The 27,351-nt window shown below is 36.0% G+C and overlaps 1 protein-coding gene across 2 annotated transcripts in view; it reads left to right on the top strand.

Annotated features, from left to right (window-relative positions):
• The first annotated feature begins 18,198 nt into the window (after positions 1-18,198).
• DIAPH3 (diaphanous related formin 3) overlaps positions 18,199-27,351 on the top strand; it is a 424,016-nt gene continuing 414,863 nt past the window's right edge. Inside the window, exon 1 of one of the 2 annotated variants that reach the window (XM_074299215.1) lies at positions 18,199-18,559. In XM_074299215.1, coding sequence (XP_074155316.1) covers positions 18,365-18,559 — 195 coding nt within the window. In that variant the 5' untranslated portion in view covers positions 18,199-18,364. The remainder of the gene's footprint in view (positions 18,560-27,351) is intronic. The other variant, XM_074299214.1, reaches the window with a different exon arrangement.

The following is a 27,351-nucleotide window of genomic DNA, read 5'->3' as shown; positions in this document are numbered from 1 at the left end:
AGAGATGTGAGCATGGGCAAGCCTTTTAATTTTTTTGAGTCCAAATTTCCTCATCTGTAAAATAGGGATGCTATTATCTGGAATTTCATTTTAATTGGGTAATTGTGAAAATCTAATGAGAAATTACATGTAAAGTGCTTTTCAAATATTAAACTGTTGCATAAATGTCATTGATTATTTAGTGACTTGTTGAAAGTCCCATAAGTAGTAATGATGGGGTTCTAATGGCAATCAGAGAGTTGTGGAAATCCCCTTTTGGTCTGAGGTGCAGGTTCTTTGTGAAAAAATTCACAGACCCCAAGAGTTTTAGGTGTCAAAAATGGAAGCTTATTGTTGGATAAGAAGTCAGCTTTGCTAAGAGACTGATTTCCTAGTGGCAAAGTCCTATTAGGCAAATGGAGGCTGGTTCTGAGAAGAGAATGTCTTCTCAGTGGGCAGGGTCCTAGCAGCTATACCAAAGGACAAGGTATAGCCTTGCTTTGGAAATTCTGCAAAGAAATGAATAAAGAGAAATATGAGCAGATTGGGGGGGGGGGGTGGACTGAGGCAGTTTGAGCTGCTCAGACCAGGATCTCCCAAATGAAATTGCTTTGAAGGCTTTTTCAGCCTGAATTTGAATAGAGATTGGCTATCAGTGGAGGTGATATGCCTTAGAAATGACCCAGTTGGATGAGGACACTTAATTTGTCAAGGGAGATATGTTTCCCAGGAGGGTCTGAGATTCAAATCTCCCTTCTTTACTGATCAAAGGATACACAATTTTAGAGTGTTAACTTTACAGATTAAAGGGAACACAATTTTACCCCTGTCAGTAATAGGTTTCAAACCCAAGTTTTCTAATGTTAAATGCAGAACTCTGGACAATGTCATGCTTATAGGATGAGGGGCTGGGTAAAGGATTGCTTTAGCACTTAGGAGAACTCTAGGTAATGTCTAAGGATCTAAAATGTTATGTTTGTTTTTTACATAGTTTATGCTTTGCTTTCCATTTCCTAATTTTTTTTAATCTCTATTTTCCAACTTTTTTCTTGCTAGTTCCACATTGAAAACTATATGGTTGGAACCCTAGCCATAGATTCTTCCAAAGCCAATCACAGGAGGATTTTTTATTACAAGTGGTGGCAATAAAAGAGACAAAGATGGAGGCAGAAAAAAATTCCTAGATTCCTTTGGAATTTCTTCACAAAAGCCAAATTACTCTTTGTCTCTTGGAGGTTGAAAGACTCACTTTGTTAAACTGTAATTATTCATGAATTAATGTATGACTTGAAGTACACTAATTGTATTTTATTAAGAAAGGTCAAATCTCCATAAACTATGTGAGTCATATTTCACCCCTTCTATGTAAAAAAACAAAACAAAACAAAAATCTGCACTGGTAAGAGGAGAAATAATTTTCATACTGTAAAAACAAACAAGTTCCTTGTCACAACCCTGCCATCTGTCTTCCTGTTCTACCAACAATGCCATGTGTAAGCTTTGCAAAACAGGTTTGAAGCTAGCCAAGGTTACTGTGCCCCTATCTTTATAGATGAACATTAGACTGTAAATGAAGCCAATGTGAGACAGGGCTTTTGTCATTCTTACCAATAAAACTAGCAACAAAAGAAGGATAGCTTTTTTTTTCAGATTAAGTTTTAAAACATTTTAACTAACCATCTACCCATGACTTTGGAACATCATGGGATCTTGGTTATATATATATCCATATGTGAATTATCTACTTTTTAAATTACCTGTTTCAATTTTAAATAGTTAAATCTAATCCAATTTATGTTTTTAGACTACCTTCCCATATCATTAGTTGGTAGATATCCAGAGAATGCAAACTAATTTTAATAAATTTAATAAATATAACTACTAAGAATACTCATGTGCAACACACCTTTCCAAGCACAGCAATAACTATTTGGGGGGAAACTCAAGAGGCCTGAGTGTGGTTGATCCTTGGAGAATTCGGGTAAGAAGAGAGAGATAAGGGAAGTTGGAGAGGAGTGGGTGCTTTCTCCATCCTGAGGAGTAAGAATAGACAGGGAGATTTTTTTCCTCCTAACTTCCTGTATCTGGTATATTTTGTCTCATGACTCTCTCAGCCAATCTACTGTCGTCTCTGGAAACCTACTTAGAATAATGTTTTATGTATAAAATAAAATGAATAGGATTATAAAGGAATTTTTTTTTTAAGTTCATGAATCCTTCATAGAGAGACTGAGTCAGTGGTTACAGAGATGCAGAGATACTTCTGGGAAAATGGCTGCAAAACCATCATTTGTAAGAAATTAGATGACAGTCGCTCACAGCTCTTTTCCTTCCTGTAACTGCCTCCTTGCCACAAAGACACAAAAGGTAATTTTGAATTACCCTCCCTGTATCTCAAATAGGTAGCTGTTCCTATTGTACTTTCATTGTGCTGATCAGCTTCTACCCCATTTGTTTTGTTTTGTTTTTTACTTGCCCCAATTTAATTTTTAATTAATCCTCTTTAATATATAAGATAAATTTTTAGCACAAAACCCTTGGTTATGTGGTAATTTGGGGAATACTGGAGGAAGAAGAAGAAAAATGAACATGATAGATTTATTTAGAACAACCCCTAGGGTTAAAGCACAATTCTGTTGTTTAGTCATTTTAGTTGGGTTGACTCTTCATGATTCCATTCGGGGTTTTCTTGGCAAACATACTGAAGTAGTTTTCTATTTCCTTCTGCTCATTTTACAGATGAGAAAAATGAGACAAACACAGGTGCCCACCGTCACACAGCTAGTGAATATGTGAGAACAGATTTGAACTCAGGAAGTTAAGTGTTCTTGACTCTAGATCTAGCTTCTCCAAAGCACATAATAATTTATTAATTCTATCTACATGTTTACCTATCTTAGCTGGAAGAGCAATAGATGGGCCACTCTGTCACAATATTTTAAACCCCCCAACAAGTTTTAAAGCAATTCAAAGTTAAAAAAAAAAATGAAAGAGAGAGAATTAAATTTTAATCTATATACTTCCCTCCCCCACACACATGAGAGCACACTTAAAGGGCAGAATGAAAAGGAAGTCATCATTGGAAATGTACTTTAGCCAGTCTACATCCTTAATGCACCCCATTGCCCTTTAAGTGACCTTGTAATTTTGATTCATTTGGAAGCATGATGGTCCATAATTCACAGTCACATATGATCACCAAAAGAATATTGTTATTTTTAAAATGGAATTTTGCAGTGGGAAGCAGCTTGGGATCATTGAAAGTGCCATGCAATTTGCCAAACGCAATCCAGTCTGATTTTCTTCTATTCAGCTTTGAGTCTAACTCGTTGTCCATTTGCAGTGACAGTAAAAGTGTAAGTATTGATAGATGAATACAATGAGCTGTCTGTGTCCATCCAACTGAATGCTATCATCTCATCAATAGGCATTTTTCGTCAATTTGGTTTTTACTATGTGAACTGCTAGAATAATCCCTTCTGAGTGACCATGGAATTTAGTGAGGAGGCCCTGTGGTGTTTACTGTAATAGGACCTGATGAAATCAGCACATTGTCATCTGCAAATAGGAGCATCTGGACAATCTCATTACCAAAGTAATCTTCCTAAAGCACAGTTCTGACAATGTCACCTCCTCCCCCCACCCCTTTCCCTACCTCCATTCAATTAACTCCAGTGGTTCCCTATCAAATATAAAATTCTCCTTGGCTTTTAAAACCTTTGATATCCCCCCCCATCTATCATTCCATTTTTCTTACAACTTATCCCTCTCACTTATTCTCCAATCTAGTGGCACTGTACATTTGTGACTGACATGTCACACAAGACATGTCCATCTCCCAACTAGGAACACTTTTACTGGCTGTCCTTCATGACTGGAATGTTATCCCTCCTTAATTTTACATCCTCCCTTCTCTGGCTTCTGTCAAGTCACAGTTAAGAGTCTCAAACTGAGATCTGTTAAAGGCCTTAGCTTAAAAAGTCCAAAATCTCCCATGGAATCCAGGACCATTTTTAATCATCTGATCTATAACTTGCCACTGGGCCCAGATGGCTGTAGAAGAGAAAGTGAGACTGGTAACTTTTGCATAGCCCTCTCTCATTTAAGTCCAATTCACCATGACATTAACTCCCTGAAGTCTTCTTTGAAGGATAAACAATAACAACAAAATTCCACCATGTTCAAGAAGCCTTTCCCATTCCCCTGAGATGATTTCCAATTTGTCTTGTGTGTGTGTATATCTCTATCTCTATCTCTATTTGTCTTTCTTTCTATTTATAGATAGATATATATGTGTATATATTTGTACATATATATTTATGTATATGTTAATATGTGTGTGTATCTATGTCTGTGTGTATGAGCTTCTTGAGAATAGGGACTGTTTTTGTCTTTCTTTGTATTCCCAGAGCTCAGCAAATTATAACAGCTTAATAAATGCCTGCTGATTGATTGATCTACCTGTTGGGAATCCTTGTTCTCTTTGGAATTTACCCTCCAAGAAACTGGCAAACATTTTTTGGCAAAATGTCTCTGTAATTTTCTACCTTGCTTGATGTTGATAGCCAGAGAATCATTGAGTGAATCTATTTCATAAATTTAATTTAACATGGAATCTTATGTGATCCTAAAACCTTGTTTGAAGTGAACCCCCCAAGAGGGAACAGGTTTTAGTTCTAAGCTAAAGTCTAAGCTAAGATTTAGACTTGTTTAGTTTGAGGCAATTGTAAGATATTCAAGTGGGAAAGTTTAGCAGGTTAAGATATGGGACTAGAGCCCATTAGAAAGACCAGGCTGGCTGGATAGATTTGACAATTACATGAATACAAGTGATAATTGAACCTATGTACCTTAATATTGTCCAAAAAAACAAAACAAAACCCTAGGGGTACACAGAAATCTAAGACACTAACTAAAACTAGAATTTTTAAGACTGAATTTCTCTAAAATTATGAAAGCCAAATAGAGCAAAATATATCCAAAAGTAACTTGAGTTCTACTGAGTGATTTCATGACATAAATTTTGTACTTTATAGAAATGACAAAGAAGTCAAAAGAACATATAAAATAAGAAAAGGAAAGCAAATAATAAAATATATTAGGATTAGAAAGGATAAAAGACAATTTCTGTCTTTTTGGTCCATCTCCTTTTCCATTCCCAAATCCACAGGAGTCCAGCTAGGGCCTCACACCAGCTATTCCAGAACCACCACCAGGGCCTAACTTCCCCTCAAAGTTCTTTCTCTAAAATTAATCCAGTCCTTTCTATTCCCCAGCCCCTTCAAAATTTTCATTTCCTTAGAGCATTTTAGCTCTAAGGAGAAAGCAAGAAAATGAAACAAAACTGTACCAGGATGTAAGCAACCAAATCCACATCTAGCCCACTTCCTCTTTTCCCCCTTCATCCCTTTCCTATTGATCTACAAGATTCTCTAATTGGTGGAACTAAAAACAGTGTGGGAGAGAAATTTTGGTGCAGTGGAACATCTTTCCCCTAAATCAAGTTCAGTCTACTATACAAGGCAAACAGGACCTGGCAGAAGAGAAACTAAGAATAAGGGTCTTTTGTAGCCTCCATTGGGACAGAAGGAAGGCAGATGAGGCAGCCAAGTAGAAAAAAGAAGCTGCCCTGAAGAATTTTTTGGCATTTGAGCTCAGAATTACTCTCTCTCTCTCTCTCTCTCTCTCTCTCTCTCTCTCTCTCTCTCCCTCTTTCCCTCCCTCTGTCTGTCTGTCTCTCTCCCTCCTTCCCTCCCTCTGTCTGTCTGTCTCTCTCCCTCCTTCCCTCCCTCTGTCTGTCTGTCTCTCTCCCTCCCCCCCTCTCTGTCTCTCTTTGTCTCTCTCTCTCTGTCTCTCTGTCTCTTTCTCTATCTCTTCTTCCTTCCCTCTCTCCCTCCTCTCTGTCTCTGTTTCTGTCACACACACACACACACACACACACACACACACACACACACACACACAGAGTTTTTTCTAAGTCCTGGTTATCAAGTAACTCTTTTGGCCTGCCTCACCTACTCCTTAACCACATTGCATGCAATGCTACTGATGTTGTACCCTGCCCAAGACAGAACCAACAGCAAATTTATAGAATGAACTCTCAAACATGACCTAGTGCTACTAATTTGTTTTATTTGGCCATACATAGTTGTTGCAAGGGAGAACTTTGGAGTGTGGGGAGAAAGGAATGCAGGATGTAGTAAATAATAATAAAAATAAAAATCTCCCCACAAAAGCCAAATAAAGCAAAACAAAAAGAAGTACACAAGAGGATATAAACAAATCAGGCAGTTCTTTACATGTTTCTTTAAAAAAAGAAAACCCACTTACATAAAGGAAATTAATAGTTTCTTATACAACTCTCTAAAAGGGCTCTCCCATCTCTGATAATTACTGTCTGTGTGACACTGGGCAAGTCATCAGATGTCCTTTGGCTTTAGTTTCTACATCTTATAAAATGAGAGAGTTGGATGAGAACTTTTGAATTCTTTTCTGGTCTAGATCTATGATCCTATGATCATCATTGTATATTAAAATGTTTATGTTTCTTGTCAGTTATTAAGTTCACAATAAAAACATTTTTTAAAAAAACACAGACTTTAGATAAGCATAACTTGGGACCATTTATGGTGATATGGAAACTTATCCTGAGGCTCTAAATTGCTTCAACCTTTAGTAAAAACCAGTGGCAGTAATTCCATACTATTGTGGATTTAATAGTTAATAAATATTTAGACCCTATTCAAGGAGGCTTAGTTACTAAAATATGAAAAAAATTTATATTGTAGTTTCATCTATAAGATAGTCCCTTATCATGGTAATCAACTAATTTAGAGGTAGGGGTAGAGGATGGAGAATAACAAGATCTAAAACAAGATGTTAGACAAAACTGAATTCTATCTTCAGTCTAGTGATTGTTATTATTAATTTGAACCAGTTTTTATTATTATTATTTTAAAGCAGTTCTATGATTTTACTGGGCTAAGAATTCTCCTTAAAGGAATTCCTTCTACCAATGCAGATTGACACCTGCTTTGTAATTTATAGATTCAGAGAGCTCCCTTGGAGATTATGATTTGTCCACAGTCATAGAACTAACATATGTCAGAGGCAAGACTTGAGCTCAGATATTGCTGACTCTTGAGACTATCTCTCTCCTCTCACCTCCTAAACAATGCTGCCTTATTTTTATTATTGTATATGTGTGCTTTACCAAGTTTGATTGAATGTGGCTGTTTGACTGAATTTACCAGGTAGCTGAATAAGTAGTCTTGTATAGCCCCAGCCCCAGAGATCCTTAGGTTATTTTAAGGGAAATTGTTTTCCTTTGAGAAATACCATATAAATCTATTCCTTATAAAAATGAACATAACCTTTCAATATATCTATAGTCAGCCTAGGGGGCTGAGCAGCAATTAGTCTTTTTTGGTCATATATATCCCAAATAGCAAGATGTAACTATGAAAAAATGTCTAGAGATTGAGTGTTTAGAATTCTCTTGGAAATACAAAGTGGGGGAGAACAAAGATGGCATGTAAAGGAGTCTCAGGTGAATGACTTTTGGAAAGCCTATTATTTTGCAGAAGAAAATGTGACAAATATGAAATATAGTTCATTAACTCAACTGTGAACATTAAATGGCTCTCCTTTCATAGGGTCATGCCGCTGTAAGCATTGCTGGCTAGCGTCAGAAAGGCCCTCAAGCATGGCCAACATCCTTATTAAGGGCAATGAATCATTTGTGAAATTCAGATGCATTTATTGGTTTGATAGGGAAAAAAATGTTAAAACGTGACATTTGAGTTGCTGAATGCATTGAAACAGTTTTTAAAAGTTAATCCATAGGTTCAGATCTCATATTTTACCAACAATACAAAGTATCATGTTTAAAAGTAATAACAAGGTATCACCCATTCCTGATACCACCAGAAGGAACTATATCAAGTTCTGATGGAATTGTGATGTGATAGAATAAATAATATGTTGATAAATGAATTTTCCTTTCAGAATAGCAGGCTGCTCTAAGATATTTAAAAACCTAAAGTCATACCTGTGAGGTCTCTGAAGGAGGATAGTCTTTTAAAATCAGCTTGGTAGCTCTTATTACTACCTGCTGTCGGTATTCCAGTTAAAAGCTTTGTGATTGAAGAAATTGAGTAGGAAGTTTCAACTTTTCATAAGAAATTGTGGTGAGGGGGAGAATTATTGAATGAAATTAATGATAATAAATTTGTGTTTACAAACCTCAAGACATTTTCATTATCATATTTAGGCAACACACTGCATGCCTTTTAAAGCTTCAAAATGTGTTAAACTCAATAGTTATTTATCTCCTCCACCCACTCCCCAGTTATCTTACTTATGTAGTAGATAATTAATAAATGTTTATTGAACAAAGTTTGAAATTGAAAGCAATATCTGAGTTGAATTACTGCAAATAAACACGTTATATTCCTCCTCCTCTGACCTGTTGAGATTTCAATGGACGCTTAACTTAATTATCCCTACTTTTTGGCTCTGTCAGAAACTGTAAGACATTCAACACAGTTCTGTTAAATTTAACCATGAGAAATGAGCTGCCCATTTTTTTCCCAAGGTTTTCATGTGCTGTTTCTTTCTTTTTTGTTGCCATATCTACTAACTGAGAGGGATGTGAAATTGTAAAAGAAGATAATATAAATACACTGCTTTGACTTTTATCTCAAATTTCATCTCTAATGGTGATAGGAATATTGTCTACAGGGAGGAAGTTCTATTTCTACAGTGCCAATGTTCACTCCCAAGATGAATTAAAGCACATATGAGTCACTTGGATTGAGAGGTTTGATAAATAGTTTCCTGAGCAAAAGCTTTTTAGAAATCTCTAGTTTGCGTGACTGTCTCTCTCTGGACAGGTTTTCTCTTGATCTGTTTCCTCTATCTGGGAGAATTATCTTTAGACACTGAAGAAGAGAACAAAAATGGCTAACAGGGAATTGAAACCCCACATAAGTGAGGAGGTGGTAAAAGACCTGCCTGCTATGAATTCAAGTCACCAGGCCCTTAGGAAATAAGTTTCACAGTACTGAAATAATTTTTGATGTGATTTCTGAGCTCTGTTGATAAATTTTTAAATGTTGTGTAGATATGCATAAAGATTATTTTGATTTTCTTGTTTTAATGTTTTTTTCCAATTACTTGTAAAAATAATTTAAATTATGTTTTTAATTTAAATTTTGAGTCTCAAATATTCTCCCATTGCCCTTTCTTTCCCCCTTGAGAAAGCCAGCAGATTGATGTTATATATGTGCAGTCATGCAAAACTTATTTCCCTATTAATAATGTTGTGGAAAAAAAAAAAAGAGATCCCCTCCCCAATAAAAATACCAAGAAAAATAAAATTTTATATATGTATATATATACATAACACACAAATTCAATGGGAACAGGATAGGCAATGTAACAACAGTCTTACTATTATGGTATTACAAATAGTTTTCATAATTCAATTTTCTCCATATGCCAATTCACCTTCCATATGGCTGCTAAAGTGATTTTCATAAAATAAAAATCTGACCAGTGATAAAAAAAAAAAAAAAAAAGCTGCTCATCTGATAGAGAGGTGATAGGATAATATGCAGAATAAGACACCTTTTTTGATGTAGTCACTGTGAAATTTTGTTTTCCTTAACTATACTTATTTATTACTAAGGTTTTTTTCCCCTTTCTTCTCAGTGGGAGAGAAGAAAAGGAGGGAAGAAAAACAAATATTTAATAATTGAAAAATTTTTAATTAAACAAAAGGAAACTAAAGTATCTGAGACTTAGATACTCCTGAATTCCTTCCTTGTTTACATAAAGGGAAGCAACAAGAGCCTGTGTATGTGGAGTAGTGTAAGGCAGTATTATGACTGAGAGCTTCCCCACCCACATTTCAAAAAGTTTACTCCTAGAGGGAAGGGATCAGGGTGGAATGAGGACTTTTGAGTATGTCTATTGCTTCAGTCAAATTGACCTGTTAAAGACTTAGCTTAAAAATGCCAAGGTCTTCCACTGCTATCAGGGCCATCTCTAGGTGTCCTGATCTATATCTGGCCATTGGACCCAGATGGGTCTGGAGGGGAAAGTATGGCAGCTCCTCCTCAAATCCAAGGAACCTGTCATGCCATGATATCACCTGATGTCATGGTCCTCTTCGAGAATGAAGGATGACCAATAATTTCCCATACTTGAATCACCGATTTCAATTGAGTATGACACTTAGTTAAGTGATATTTCATAGTAACCTAGAGAAATAACCAGTACTCATGCTTACTCTTGAACCTCTCCAGGTGGTTAGTGGATATTTTGTGTATTACTTACATAAGTACATGTTATATCAGATAGATAATATAAGCTTCTTGAGGGCTGGGATTGTTTCATTTTTGTCTTTATATGTGAAACACTCAGCATATCACCTGGCCTAGAGTAGACATTTAATAATTGCTTGCTGATTAATTGATGGGGCTCTGAATTCACAGAGTCACAAAATTTTAGAGTTGGAAAAGATTAAACTTAGCAGCCATCTAGTCCAACACCAGGTCTCTCCCTTTAAATAATGACCCCTAAATAGTCTCCACCATTTCTCTGAAGACCATTTGCTTCTCAAGGTTTTTCATTCTATTTTTGCATAAGTCTCTTTATTAGAAAGATTTAATGACATTTTATAAAATTTCATTTTCTGGACTTCTCTCCATTGTTCCTTTTTCTGCTTTCTGGGTGCAAACTGCATAGATTGATGGGGTATCTTCCAATGCCTGAATGACATTGATGTTGTTCATTTTTGTTTGACAAATTATTTCATGACTTCTTCACCTTATTTGGGCTTCAGTAATTTACTTTAACATGAATAAATTAAATATACTTTTACATCATTACTTATAATTGCTTGTCTACCCCCACCACCCATTTCAAAACTTGAGAATGAAACCAAGTAGTGAAATCCACCACTTTCAAGTGAACTATAGTTAAGAGATTCACACTACTAGGAAGATCTTTGTTCTCCTTTAAACAGCTCTATCATTTGCAAACATAGGCAGATTAATTTTCTAATCAAAACATTCTGGGAAACCATTAAGCATGACATTAAACAGTGTTGTACTAATTACATTCCTTATGAAGAATTTCCTTACAGAAACTTACAGAAAAAGACCCTGGAGAAAATTTATCAGAGCACAAATTGCTTTAATGTATTTTAAGAGGAATCACACATCCACAAAATAATTTTGCTTTTTCACACCCATTTTAGAGTTAACTACTATGCTTCATTATGATAGCAAGATCTTTTTGACCCTGTTAAACACACAGTTTTGTGATTGTGGCAAGAGGATGTGCTTAACTCCATGGCAAACATTTGTTCTGTAATGAATATTTGCTTTCTACTTCTATTACTCTGGCTGGAGAAACAGAAATATGTGCGTGTGTGTGTGTGTGTGTGTGTGTGTGTGTGTGTGTGTGTGTGTGTGTGTTTTCTGTTAGGGAAAAACATTTCCCACAATATTGCTCAGAATATAAAAAATACTTTCTCAGTCTCGACTCTGTTTGGAAGGAAGCATTTATGGCACGTCTGGTGAAAGCTGGGAAAGAACTATTAGAAAAGAGATGAAATGTGGGAAGCAGTATGAGGATGAAATAAGGGGAAAAAAAATGGACACAAACACCAAAAGTTGGAAGTGAAGGCTGTATATCTCCCTGACATGAGGACTTGTCCTAAGACTTCAAGTTTCTACAAATTCAGCCCTAAGAGTTAGGTTCTGATGTGTTGTTCAAATCATTGATCCAGCAGAAAATCCTTTTGCCTTCTCCTAGATTGTTGTAGTAAACTGATACTGATGCATGAGGAGTATCAAGGGAAGGCAGCGGGAAGTCTGTTTTCTTCTACCTGTTTATAAGACTTATCCTGAAAGCTAATCCAAGAATCATAGCAGAGACTCTTTATAAATTAAATTCCCTAGGATTTGAGAAAGTTGTAACCTGGAAAGGGTAGATAAAAATGATTGCTATTTGATTCTTATTTCATGTTTTAAATCTTCCATTTGGTTTTAAATGAATGTCTTTTTGCATTTCTGGGAAGTCATCGGATTAATCTTGTTTGTTCTTGGGAAATTCCATGGGGCATTTGTGAATGGAGGTTGAATGAACTCAAACAAGTACAGATGATATTCTGATTTTCTGTTGTCTATTACTTCCCAAACCTTAGCTTTCATAACCATCATTTTTATTCCCTATGCTGCTTAATTTATTATTATATTGCTGTTGAGAAGTGGTTTTGGCGGGGCAAATGAATATAGAAAAAGACTACTTTGTTCACTAATGTTTTATGAAAAACTACATGAGAAACATCCTAAATTGCACCATATAACTCAGAATTCCTCTGAGAATTCATAATTTTTCATTAGGATAGGTAAGTAGTACAGTGGATACTGACTGTAATCATGAATTCACAATCAGCCTCAGACATTTGCTAGCTGTGGGATCCTGGGTATGTCACTTAACTCTGCCTCAATTTCTCATTGAAAGAAATAAACTGGACAAAGATGTAGTAAACCACTTCCTATCTTTGCCAAGGAAATACCAAGTGGGGTCATGGAGAGTAGGAAACCATTTAACAGCAACAATTTTGCTTTGTAGTCTGAACTTTTGTTTATAAAGGGATGAACTCTGATTGATTAGAACATGTTTCATATTTGCTTTTTCAATATACTTAAGTGATTGTGGTGGTGATGGTAGTAGTGGAGTTGAATGAATCCCCTGTTTAATTTCTCTTCAGGTCAAGTGATGAAATGAAAGAGTAAGTAAGAGGTAGATAATTGGGACAATGAGACTTTATAGTCTTAAATGCAGTAAAAAGGAAAATCTTTATTTTTTAAAAAATCAAGTGTGAAGAAGTTTCTCCATCAAGTATGATACAATTAGCAGACAGAAAGTTCTAAAATATCTCAAATAGTCCTCTTTTTAGGGGGTATGTGTGGTAAATTTTGCAATAGTATTTTATTTTTTTCCAATTACATATAAAGACGATTTTTAATATTTGTTTTTGAAAGATTTGGCCTTCCAACTTTTTTTTTCTTTCTCATTCCCTCTCCAAAATGGCAAGTAATCTGATACTGGTTATACTTGTGCAAACATATAAAACACATTTCCATATTAGTCTCAAACAGTTCTTTAAAAAAGTAAGACATGTCCTCTATGATAGTGTTTTTCATTATGTGGTCTAGGGATTCCTGGAGAATCTCTGAAACCCTTTCATGTTTTTCATAATTATTTTCATAATAATACTATGATATTATAACTTCTAATATGATCAATATTGATAGATATAATCTATATAAAAACAGTTCTTTGGAGAACCCTCCATGTTTAAGAGCATAGAGAGGTAGATTCTGAGATCAAAAAGTTTCAATCAAGTCATTTGAGACAGGGACAGCTTTAGGGAGTGTGAGCTTTGGCTATGGAAGAAGATTCCAGCTCTGAAATGGGAACTGGCTCTTGTACAGAGATTTCTTTCTCTTCGCTTAATTAGCCACAATCTTGCTGTAGATGAGACATCAGAAAGCAGGCTAGGAGAATCCAGAGAAGTAACATAATTAACATGCTGTGACAGGGAAAAAGAACATTAGGATCTTGAAACTATGTTACCTTGGCCATATGAATTCTCTAAATGTATGGCTTTATTAGTGAACCCTAGGAGTGTACCCATTTTTGCCATTGATTTTGAATTTGTAGGAGAGTATGTTTCAAATTTATTGGGAAAACAGTTTAGAGCCAACTACTCTTATAGTCACATTTTAATAGTACCTTGCTTGGTGCTAATTGTGTTTGTTCTCTAGCTAATAAAGGTAAATGTACAGATTGGGGCTGGTGAGCTATAGTTTTAGGAATATGAACTCACAAACTACCTTAAACCTAGAGTAAATAACCTCTGAGGGCTACAAGCTGTGAGTGTGAATTTTAAGGATCTTTTTTTGAGGGCAAGGATAAGACAGTATATCAATAATGCAGAAGGGTTGCTAGGTATGAATGCTTCCTAATTGAATGGTACCACAATTTTTATTTTTGTTTTTGTTTGTTTCTTCTTCTCTGTTACCTATAGCCAGGAATATGCAAGTAAATGTTTCACAACTTCTCTCTGGAAAAAAAATGTACAAAGTACACATTTTAATTTTAATTTACATTATTAACATGTTCTCCTTTCTTCTCAGAGTGGAAAAGGACCTTAAGAGTCCCATCCTTTGAAGGTCTCAACTGATGAGAAACAGGCTCAATTTAAGGAAGCCTATTTCTCTATTTTTAATGGGTCAATAATCACTAATTTCTAAAAACATTTTATTTAATTTTTTAATTTATGGAATAACATAAGCACTTTCACAACATAGTATAATAAAAAGATAATTGCATATGAAACTGCAGATCTATTATATACAATATGTTATTCCTTTTAAATTTATAATAAAGTTATCATGAAAAATTCCCCCCTCCCTTTTTTCTCCCCCCATGGCTATCATTAGACACAAATGTATATATATATGTTTGTATATGTAAATATGTCTTTATATATAATATACATACATACAAAAATTATTCTATACAGAATTCTATTTATGAGTTTTTTCTCTGGAGGCAGGCAGCATCATATGTTCTTTGTATGTCCTCTTAATTTGAGTGTTTATAATAGTCAAAATTATTTATTCTTTCAAAGTTGTTTTAAAAACAATATGGCAATTATTGTATACAATTGCTTATTTCACTCTTAATTATTTCATGCAAGCCTATCTATGTTTTTAAAATATCATTGAGCTCATCATTTCTTTTTTTCTTTTGTATAGTTTTTTATTTTAAAAATATATGTATAGTTTTCAATATTCTTCCTTGCAAAACCTCGTATTCCTCTCTTCCCCCACTCTCCTTTAGATAAAGTAATCCAGTATATGTTAAACTTACGCAATCCTCCTATAGATATTCCCATAATTATCATATTACAAAAAAATCAGACCAAAAAGGAAAAAAAATGAGAAAGAAAACAAAAAGCAAGCAAACAGCAAAAAAACAGCAAAAAAAAAAAAAAAAAGAAAGAAAGAAAAAAAATACTATGTTGTGATCCACACTCAGTCCCCATAGTCAGCTCTCTAGATTAGATGTCCCTTTCTCCATCACAAGACCATTGGAATTGGCCTCAATCACCTCACTGTTGAAAAGTTCATCATTTCTTATAACACAGTAGCCTACCATCACAATCATATACCAAAATGTGTTCAGTTATTCCCCAATTCATGGGTATCCTCACAATGTCCAGTTCTTCTAATTCCTTAATAATTAAACAAGTTTTTCCCTCACAATAAAGCAACATTTTTTCTTTTGGTGAATTTCTAGTTTTTTCTTTTTGTAAATATATATGTATATGTAAAGATAAAATGCAAAAGATAATTTTATGAGGAAGGAAGAGGAATTATAACAGTAATTGGGGAAGGAGAAAGAAGGAAGGGAATAAGCATTTATATGACATATATTAAGTGCAACTGTACAATGCAGGTGCCATTATTATTCCCATTTTATAGTTGAGGAGGCAAACAGAGAAACTGTCCAGACTCATGCATCTTAGTAAGCATTTATGATAAAAATTGAACTCAGGTTTTCCTGATTCCAGACCTTGAGTTGTATTCACTGTACCACCTAGCTGTCTTTATGATCAATAAATAAACTTTTCAATTCATTTGATCATTTCCCAGATGGGCACATAAGCCTAAAATGTTTCCAATTTTTGCTTTCTGGAATAATGTAATGTAATGTTATCTAATACTTCTCCCCATTCCTCAGATGTCATCTTTACAAGTAGTTTTCAATGGGATTACTACTTTTTCCTAGTTCTTATTGTATAATTTCATAGTTTGCTTCCATATCTTTTTTAGATCTTGACTGTAGTGGTCTGAAGGGAATTGAATAGAGGGAATTTAAGTTAATCTGCCTTTCTTTGGGTATTTCTGCAGAGGAGAGTCAACACTTTAACCTTGAACAGTGTAACATGGTAGGCAACAGTGTTACCTGGTATTTAGGGAGTACCTAATAGGAAAGCTTTAATGGTTGGTGTCTGTCTACTATGATATATGCCAATGGTAATAACCAGTCTCCTCATTATGCTCTCTTTTCATAGACCCAAGCCATGCAGGCAATATTTTACAAAATATATATTTCTTCATTATTATTGTATTCTATATTACTACCATTCAGATTTATATTTAAATGTATATATGTAACATCTTTGAAAATACAAAATAATGCTTTATATTTTCTACATTTTTCTAACTCTCTCATGAGATGTATCTTCTGGTTCTGAACTATAATAAATTATGTGCTTTTTACTTTCTTAACTGTTTTTCACACCAGCAACCTAGGTTCAGATAATGATCATTGCTATATGTTTCTCATCAACTCCACCCCCACCTCCCCACCTGTCCCAGTCTTTAAGCAAGCAAGGTAAGGACTAAATTTTACACATAATGATACACTTTAATGTGCCTAGACAGCTAATTCTAAGTGGCTAAGTGGCATTGTAGCATAATGATGGATTTGGGGTTTAGTAAGATCTGAATTCGAATACAGACTCGAAGACACTAGTTGTGCAAATCACTAAAAATTCTCCTAGAGTTTACTCATTTATTGAATGGCAATAATAATCAGATAGCCTCCAATCAGTAAAAGCATTTTAATGAGATCTATGCACTCACTGGGTGGGCCAAGCTCTCTGAAGGACTTAACCGACTAGAAAAAAACGCCACGTATTTTTTATAGAGTAGTAATGATTACATCACAAGATATGTAAATTATGATGTTATAGGAGGAGCTTGCTAGATCAGGGAGGTCCTAAAGAGAATACATACTGAAAAAACAAAGAGGGAAGGACTATATTAATGAATGGTGATATTTTACCTAGCATGGTTCACCCAAATACAGCAAAGGAGAACTACTTATGTTCCGTGTCAGGAGAAAGACTTATTGAGGTTTATGACCCAATGTCTGGTTCTGCATACAGTTGGTGCTACTTTCTTGTTGGCTGGTTTCGGTGTTATGTTTTGTGGGAAACATCAGGTAGTAACTTGGTGCTATGATTACAGAATTTGTTGACCGGATCATTATTTCATGATTAATGATTTCTGTGGGCTGGGATGGGATAGATTTGGGCTGGGAGAAACAACCAGAATTTCAATAGTAGGGCAAGTCAACATCTCTCAGTTTTCTCACCAGCAAAATGGACATAATAATAGCACTCACAGCATAGTTGTAGCATCAGACGATTCATTATATTATTCATATTTTATTTGATAAATATAAAATGCTTTGCAAATCTTGTAGTGTTGTGTAGTCATTATGATGAACAATAGTCTTTTTTACTTACTTTTCCTTAACATCCATTTTTTAAATGTTGAGTTCCAAATTCTATTCCTCTCTCCAGCTTTTTCACTAACCCAGTGGGAAGGCAAGAAGTACCCATTATACATGTGAAATCACGTAAAACATTTCCATATTAGCCATGTTAAAAATAACAACCAAGAATAAAAAACAAACAAAAAAAAAAAAAAACACGTTTCAATCTGTCCTCAGATTCCATCCTTCTCACTGAGGAAGTGGATAGCTTTTTTCACCATGAGTCCTCTGGGGGATCCCCATTTGGGGAAGTCCTTTGGATATTTATCAGAATCTTCTTTGTTTTGGTTGATCGTTAAAGGAGCTAGAGAGCACAACAAGGTCCAACAGCTGCTGCACAAACTCAAAGCTTGTAGTTTTCTGGTCATTTTCTGGAGAAATTGAGATAGAACTACATTTCCCAGAAGGCCTCGCGAATCTGAAACGCGTTGAGAGGATAGCCAGGCTGGCAAAGAGCAGATCGGCCGGCGGGGAGGAGAGCTAGGCAAAAAGCCCCGACAGTTGAAATGCAGAGCGTATTAAGTCACCTAGGAGGAAGAGTTACAGCGCGAAATACAACAAAGTACATAAAGCACATAAACTCTAAGTCAGTTTCAGTTCCCGGTTTGACAATTCCGACCAATAAACTCACGCTCCGCAGAAAGAGGGAGGAGTCTAATGCTTGTGCGTCAGATCCCGGGAGGTTCTGGATTGGTCGGGCCGGGGGTGGGGCGGCGATGGCGGGAGTATTCGGACTGCGGTGGCTGCTGCGGCGGTGACGGTTGGGTTTGGCCGCATCCGGGCTTTCGCAGTGCCGCGATCAGGTCCGTCCATATACCCGGCTTCTGGCCTGCGCCGAGTCCCGTGGGTTGGCGCGGCGCGGCGCGTGGTGAGCAACTCCATCTTCCCTCCCCACTCCGGGCGGAGCCGCAGCCGTCCGTTCCAGCTCCGCCGGCAGAGCTCGGGAAGGATGGAGAGGAGCCGGTCGCGCCGTCCCCACCAGCCTCACGGCTTGGCCGGAGCGCCCTCCTCCTCCTCATCTTCGTCGTCTTCGTCTTCCTCATCGTCCTGCCGTGCTGGCAGAGACACGAAACCGCAGCGGCGAAAGGGGCAAGCGTCGGGCCACGCACCTCCGGGGGAGCCGGGGGAGAAAAGAGCCAAGTTCGTAAGTATCGTCTCTGGGCGGGCGGCCACTCCTTTAGTTGATCGGGATTTGAAGGCCAGGTACCCGAACCTAGCAAAGCCCACGTAAGTTTCACTTACGTCATTAGTAGCCAACTGGAAGGGGACCCCAGCCCTTGGGGGTGGGGAGCATCTAACAAACATCCGCCTGACCTCCCGTTCCGGGCTGAGCAGCAAGTTTGAGAGCAATCTTGTTTTTAATAAAATTCTGCTAATCGTTTCTCCGTTATGCTTTGAGTAAGATTAGAAAATTTGCATGATGGGATTGGAGACGGTTTAGTTTTAAATCTTGGCAGGATAGGCAGGACCTGTAGTCACTCCTGAGGAATGTATTTGTAAAGTAAGAAACTTTCCCACTTACTGCCATAAACGTCCCGCAAGGGAGGAATAGGTTTGCCCTCTTGCAGTTTGTCTGTCATCTTGTTAGCGATAGCTCTTACTTTTGTTTCCTGTTTACTAACCTACTACAGAATTTTTAGATCTTTATAGGATGAGTCCCACACAGGAAGCTTAACCTTTGACTTTTCACTTCTGACATAGTAATATATAAAGTTATTTTTGTGATATACCAGATATTACAATTTAAACACACGTCTGCTACAAAATAAGCAGACATTGCTATGAATTTATGGAAAAATACTAATAGTGACTTCATTGCTTTTAAGAATTAAAAAATGCTCAAACTATGAGAGTATCATTAAACATAATTTTTTAGTTAGCAGTAACAGAGACTGTATCAAAATATTTGGTTAGCAATAACAGGGGTTGCATATATATTATGACCAGTTACTATATATATATATAAATAATAACATAATGGGGATATATGGTGGTTTAAGTGTCAGTTTCCATTGCTGAATCATCTTCTTTCCAGCCAAGTGTGGGTGTATCCCAGGGCTTAATCCTGAGCATTTTTTTCCTTTTATATTTTAAACAATAGCTAGCATTTATATGGGGTTTTGAGCATTGCAGAGCATTTTGTAAAAATCATCTCATTTCATCCTCACAATAACTCAGGGAGGCAGGAGCTATTATTCCCATTTTACAATTGAGGAAACTGAGAGAGGGTATAGAGTTTAAGTGACTTGCTCAGGCTAACATAATTTGTAAAGATATAAGACTGGACTGGACTGGAATTCTCAGGGCTTTAATAATCATTTCTCTCAGTGGTCCTCAAACTTTTTAAATGGGGGGCCAGTTTACTGTCCCTCAGACTGTTGGAGGGCTCCACTATAGTAAAAACAAAAACTTACACTCTGTCTCCACCCCTCAGCCCATTTGCCATAACCTGGCAGGCGGCATAAACGTCCTCTGTGGGCTGAGGGCCATAGTTTGAGAACCCCTGAATGTGATAGGGTCTGGAGAGGTTAAGTGACCAAAAGAGACTTAAGTGACTATGTCAGAAGTAGGACTTGAATCCAGTTCTGTTTTAGTTCTCTTACAGACTGTGCTGCTTTGGCTCTCTATCCACTATGCCATAATACTTCTCAGATTCTTTATGAAGATGATTCATAATGTCCTCCTTCATTTCTCACTTGTACTTCTGTCCTGACTTTCTAACTGCCTGCTGAACATCTTCACTTGGATGCAAAGTAGAGATTTTAAACTTATGACATCCAGAATGGAGCTTGTTAGCTTTCCCTTGAAACTTACCCTCCTCCCCAAATTTTCTGTTTCTAGAGCTTTCACATCCTTCCATTTTCAACTTTCATCATCTGTGCTTCCAACCTCCAAGTCATCTCAATTACCCCCACATACAATCAGTTGCTTAGTCTTTCTAGTTTTACCTCCTCAACATGTGTTGCTTATATTTGTCCACAGTGTCCTTTCACTCACCTGGCTATTAATCCAGTATGGGCCTTCTTCACTTTCTGATTAGATTTTTGCAAGAGCACAATGGACAGAGTCCTGGGCTGGAGTCAGGAAGACTAAAGTTCTAATCCAGCTACTAACACTTACTACTTCTGTCTACCTTACTTCTCATTTGTAAAATAGGGATAATAATACTTCTCAGGATTGTTGTGAGAATCAAGTGAGATAGTCTTTATAAAGAGCTTTACAAACCTTAAACACTGTATAAATGCTAAGCAGGTTCCTAATTGGTCACCTTGTCCAAAGCTCTCCCTTCATCCATCTGTTTTTGTTGAAGAGTTTTCATTGTCTTTAGTTAACTTTATATTAACACATACTTGACTCTGGTATTTAAAGTCCGATACAGTTGAACTTCAAACTCTTTCCTCCCTGATTTCACATTACTCCCCCTCATTCTGTTTCAGCCAAGCTGGTTCATGTGCTGTTTGCCCCAATAGAGAATTGTTTCACTTTATGTGCTTGGAATGCTCACTTTTGTGTCTCTAGTAAAGGCCCATCTCATGTGCTCCTTTCTACATATGACTTTTCTTGATTCTCTCTAGTTTTTAGTGCATTCTCCACCCTGTGAACTTTGTTTCTATCTTACATTTATTCAATTCAGTTTAACACATTTATTGTTCCTACCATGCACTTGGGATGCAAAGTCAAAATGAAAAGTCATTATAGTTTACATTTTGTTGAGGCAGGGAACAGTGCATACACTGACAACATAATATGAGCATCCTAAAAATCTTAATCATAATAAGAGTATCCCAAAAATCTTAGGGCAGTTTTAAGTTTAATAGCTTTTTGCATTATGTGTGTGCATTATATTGTGGGGGTGGGGTGGGTGGAATGTAAATCTTGGCCTATGAGGGTGAGGAACTTACTAAGTTCTTTTAGTGGCATCTATATATGTGTTTTCCCAAGTCTGTTCAGTACAAAGATTATTTTGGGTTTTTTTTTGTCCCTATCTGTAGCACCTTGTAGTGCTTGGCACATAGTAGTTGCTTAATATATTCTTTTCAAATTGATTTGAAAGAATTTAATATGGACATAACCTCAGAGAGGATTAATGATCTTCTGGCTTTTGATTTTAGTTTCCTTAGTATCAGAATAATTTTTTTTCATCTGTTTTTTCTATCTTCAACTAAGAAACATGAATGTGAGCTGGAATGAGGATAAGGGGGAAAAGTGAAGCCAGTAAGAGATCAGAGGTCATGATGAAGGTGAAGAGATTTTGAGGATTGAGGACATAGGACCATGAGGACCGGATATTGTAATCAGAGAGAAACATTTCTTTGTTCTGGATTTTGGAGATAGAACAGTTCTGAGGAATGATAAGATCTTATATATGTATGGCCTCATGGCCACCCAATTTGAAGTTATTCTTTCTTCATCCCTTAACTCCCATGTACCCTTGGTATATTTGTTGATTCTTCCTTGGATAACTAGACTTCTAGAGCCAAACTGCTGAATACTCTAGAAGTAGTATCCTGGTCCACAAGTCTATATTACTTTGGAAATAACTTGAAAGAATGAAATGATCATTTGATTTTTGAGTTTGTCAAATCTGAAAGCAAATGACCAAAAAAGTCACAGAGCTTAAGAAACTATCTTTTAACTCTAATTTTGCCAAATAGCTCATGCAGGCTATCACAACCATAGTTAACCCTAATTATCAGGGCTCACATAGGTCATCACAACCATAGTTAGCTCTAAGAAATAAAATAAAATAAAAATAAAATTTAAAAATAGAGGGGTCATAAACAAAACCTTTTTTTATTCTTTTGGAGGGATACTATATACTTATACAGATGCCTGTTTTAGTGTGGGCAAAGCTCAATACATACAGCAATGATTACTCAGCAAAGCTGTAGTCCTGGCAATAAGGCATAACAGCAACAAGACAGTTTGATTCATAGCAGGGCTTTGTGACCAGAACATAGATCCTATAGATACTTGTCTGAACTCAAGGACCACCAGGTGCTAGAATTATGGCTGAGTTCATCTAGGTTGCATGCAAAATATTGTTGTTGTGCCAAGTTCGGGGACAATTTGCTTCCTGAGCCTTAGCTCTGGAAGACAGGGTTTCTCCAAATAGTAAAAAGAGTAGGGTGGTTTTGGTATGGGATACTGAAAAATTAGAGAACTTGGATTAGATTGTTGAGTTTGTCACTTGTTATCTTTGTGACTTTGTGCAAAGACAAAAATTACTTAACTTCTCCTTAGTTTCCTCATCAGTAAAGTGAAGGATTTAGAACAAATGTCTTTTTTTTTTTTTTTTTTTTTTTTTTTTTTTTTTTTTTTTTTTTTTGCAATTCTATTCACCTCTTTATTTAGTGTATCCTTTTTAAATAAGATATTCCTTTCCATAGAATTCTTTTTTTTTTTTTTTTTTTTTTTTTAATTTTTTATTTTATTTTATAATTATAACATTTTTTGACAGTACATATGCATGGGTAATTTTTTACAACATTATCCCTTGCACTTACTTCTATTCAGATTTTTTCCCTTCCTCCCCCAACCCCCTCCCCCTGATGGCAAGCAGTCTTATATATGTTAAATATATTACAGTATAATTTAGATACAATATATGTGTGTAGAACCGAATTTTTTGTTGCACAGGAAGAATTGGATTCAGAAGGTAAAAATAACAGTTTACATTCATTTCCCAGTGTTCCTTTTCTGGATGTAGCTGGTTCTGTCCATCATTAATCAATTGGAATTGGATTAGCTCTTCTCTATGTTGAAGAAATCCACTTCCATCAGCATACATCCTCGTACAGTATCATTGTTGAAGTGTATAATGATCTTCTGGTTCTGCTCGTTTCACTCAGCATCAGTTGATGTAAGTCTCTCCAAGCCTCTCTGTATTTCTCCTGTTGGTCATTTCTTATAGAACAGTAATATTCCATAACATTCATATACCATAGTTTACCCAACCATTCTCCAATTGATGGACATCCATTCATCTTCCAGCTTCTAGCCACTATGAAAAGGGCTGCCACAAACATTTTGGCACATACAGGACCCTTTCCCTTCTCTAGTAGTTCCTTGGGGTATAAGCCCAGTAGTAGTATGGCTGGGTCAAAGGGTATGCACATTTTGATAACTTTTTGGGCATAATTCCAGATTGCTCTCCAGAATGGTTGGATTCTTTCACAACTCCACCAACAATGCATCAGTGTCCCAGTTTTCCCACAGCCCCTCCAACATTCATCGTTATTTGTTCCTGTCATTTTAGCCAATCTGACAGGTGTGTAATGATACCTCAGAGTTGTCTTAATTTGCATTTCTCTGATCAATAGTGATTTGGAACACTCTTTCATATGAGTGGAAATAGTTTTAATTTCATCATCTGAAAATTGTCTGTTCATATCCTTTGACCATTTATCAATTGGAGAATGGCTTGATTTCTTATAGATTAAAGTCAATTCTCTGTATATTTTGGAGATGAGGCCTTTATCAGAACCTTTAACTGTAAAAATTTTTTCCCAATTTGTTACTTCCCTTCTAATCTTGTTTGCATTAGTTTTGTTTGTGCAGAAACTTTTTAATTTGGTGTAATCAAAATGTTCTATTTTGTGATCAATAATGGTCTCTAGTTCTCCCTTGGACACAAACTCCTTCCTCCTCCACAAGTCTGAGAGGTAAACCATCCCATGTTCCTCCAATTTATTTATGATTTCGTTCTTTATGCCTAAATCTTGGACCCATTTTGATCTAATCTTAGTATGTGGTGTTAAATGTGGGTCCATGCCTAGTTTCTGCCATACTAATTTCCAGTTTTCCCAGCAGTTTTTGTCAAATAATGAATTCTTATCCCAAAATTGGGGATCTTTGGGTTTGTCAAAGATTAGATTGCTATTTTTATTCACTATCTTGTCCTGTGAACCTAACCTATGCCACTGATCAACTAGTCTATTTCTTAGCCAATACCAAATGGTTTTGGTGACTGTTGCTTTATAATATAGCTTTAAATCAGGTACACTTAGACCACCTTCCTCTGACTTTTTTTTCATTAGTTCCCTTGCAATTCTCGACCTTTTATTCTTCCATATGAATTTTGTTGTTATTTTTTCTAGGTCATTAAAATAGTTTCTTGGGAGTCTGATTGGTATAGCACTAAATAAATAGATGAGTTTGGGGAGTATTGTCATCTTTATTATATTCGCTCGGCCTATCCAAGAACATTGAATGTCTTTCCAATTATTTAAATCTGACTTTATTTTTGTGGCAAGTGTTTTGTAATTTTGCTCATATAATTCCTGACTCTCCTTTGGTAGATATATTCCCAAATATTTGATACTATCGACTGTTATTTTGAATGGAATTTCTCTTTGTATCTCTTGCTGTTGGATTGTGTTGGTAATGTATAAAAATCCTGAGGATTTATGTGGATTTATTTTGTATCCTGCGACTTTGCTAAAATTATGAATTATTTCTAATAGCTTTTTAGCAGAGTCTTTGGGGTTCTCTAAGTATACCATCATGTCATCTGCGAAAAGTGACAATTTGATTTCTTCATTTCCTACTCTAATTCCTTGGATCTCTTTCTCGGCTCTTATTGCCAAGGCTAGAGTTTCTAGTACTATATTGAATAGTAATGGTGATAGTGGGCAACCTTGTTTCACTCCTGATCTTACAGGGAAAGGTTCTAGTTTATCACCATTACATATGATGTTTACTGAAGGTTTTAAATATATGCTCCTTATTATTTTAAGGAATAGTCCATTTATTCCTATACTCTCAAGCGTTTTTAGTAGGAATGGATGTTGGATTTTATCAAATGCCTTTTCTGCATCTATTGAGATGATCATATGGTTTTTATTAATTTGATTATTAATATGGTCAATTATACTAATAGTTTTCCTAATATTAAACCATCCCTGCATTCCTGGTATAAATCCCACTTGGTCATAGTGTATTATCCTGGGGATGATTTTCTGAAGTCTATTTGCTAATATCTTATTTAAGATTTTAGCATCAATATTCATTAAGGAAATTGGTCTATAGTTTTCTTTCTCAGTTTTCGATCTACCTGGTTTAGGTATCAGTACCATGTCTGTGTCATAGAAGGAATTTGGTAGGACTCCTTCAATCCCTATTTTTTCAAATAGTTTACATAGCATTGGAGTTAGTTAGAACAAATGTCTTTTGAAGGCCCCTTCTAGGTATGACATTATATGATCTTATGACTTCAACTATATTTAACTACTTCACGCTAATATTTTAGTTCCTCTTTTGTTATCTCATAATCATATTCATCCTACTAATTATTCCAGATCTCTGACACTCTTCAGACTCAGTTCTACTCACTTGAGCTTTTTGCAAATATCCTCGCCTTCTACTTTGTTAAAAAAAATCATGGATATAAGTTCATCTATCCTCTTCGATGCCTTGCTAAATATTAAAATACAAGTTAGGCATAAAAAGATTTGAGGAGAAAAAATAGAGAGCCCTTTTCAAATTTAGCTAGATTCTCTTATTAAGAATTTAGACAATGGGGAAAATAATTTCCATATTGTTCTATAATTTCAGGAAAAATCCTAATGATTTAGGAGACCATTTTCCCATAAGCAGCCAGGTTGTCATCTACTGTCAAACCCTATTTGAGTTATTATAGTCCTTTAGTGGTTTATAAATGAATTTTGTTTTTGCTTTATTCAGCTGTTTCTCATTCTTTGTTATTTATGTCTTTTTTCTAGTTTTTAACATATATTTATATGATAGATTTCCAGTGTGACTATTTTTCAAAATTTTGATAATTTTTTTCTTACACTCTTTTTTCCATTTGATAGGTGATACCTTTGAGTTTATTTTTTAAAATTTGTGTTCCTCCAATTAGTGATTTGGAACTTTTTTTTTTTTCCCACCTCCTTATATAAAGGGCAGGTCTGACTAAATTGTTCCTTTGTTTTTTTAGGTGTTAAATTGATATGAATATTAGCTCATTCAGTGGTTAACCAAAAGAAGTTTACTTAACCCTAACCTAAAAAAGGATATTTAGTCAGATTGCTTCTGCCAATCTGTCTAAAGGGTAGGATGTGGTGGCTCCTTCAGTCTCTGGACTTCCATAAGGTGGGACTTATATCATTCTGGCCAGGAAGCTTCAGCTAAGGATATGGAGCTTAAGCCTTAGTCAAGACCCAGGCCAATCAACTAGATGATATTAGACCCAGTGATATCTTTTAGGTGACTAAAAAGTAGCCTGACTTACCTAGCGGAGATTTGATGGTCGTAGTGAGTAGTGATGTTAACAATTTGCTGATGGACTTCCCCCATACTTGACCACTTATCTCTTGGGAAATAGCTTTTATTCCATCCCTAAAATTTGGTGAGTACCTATGCTGATTGAAGAAATCAGCTTTCTTTATAATTTTTAAAATGGCTCTTCTCTGCCTTCCTCCAAAATTTGAGAAATGTTAATTTGACATGGGTCCAAAACCAGGATTTAAGGCTGGGGTTATAAGCTCAAAGATTTAAAGCTGGAAGGAGCCACAGAAGCCATGTAGCCCAACTCCTTCACTGTACTGATGAGACAACTGAGGCCTAGAGAGGTGAGATGATTTGCTCAGGCTCATATAGATAATACTCTTCAGAAGTGGAATTTGAAACTTCTTCTGGACCAGATGCTGAGTGAGTTAGTTGTGAATTTAGGAGATTGAAAATGGGTGTGTGTCTGTGTGTCTGTGTGAGTGTGTGAGTATGTGGGTATGTGTGTGTGCTGGTAAGTGATTTAAGACATTTCCCTTTGTTAGGACACTGAATTTAGAGGTCTCTGATATCCTCAAAGATATCCCAGAGCAGTGGTTTGAAAATTAACACTTAATGGCCTTGGTAAATTCAGTTTGGGCTTTTTGTGTACTGTTTAAGCTCAGGATTTTTATATTAGGTGTTCTAGCCTGGCTTGGCCAACTG

The sequence above is a fragment of the Sminthopsis crassicaudata genome, chromosome 3, assembly GCF_048593235.1.
Source record: "Sminthopsis crassicaudata isolate SCR6 chromosome 3, ASM4859323v1, whole genome shotgun sequence".
In the NCBI taxonomy this organism is placed as follows: domain Eukaryota; kingdom Metazoa; phylum Chordata; class Mammalia; order Dasyuromorphia; family Dasyuridae; genus Sminthopsis; species Sminthopsis crassicaudata.
The sequence above is the reverse complement of the archived record's forward strand: the minus strand, read 5'-3'. Positions and strand labels throughout refer to the sequence as shown.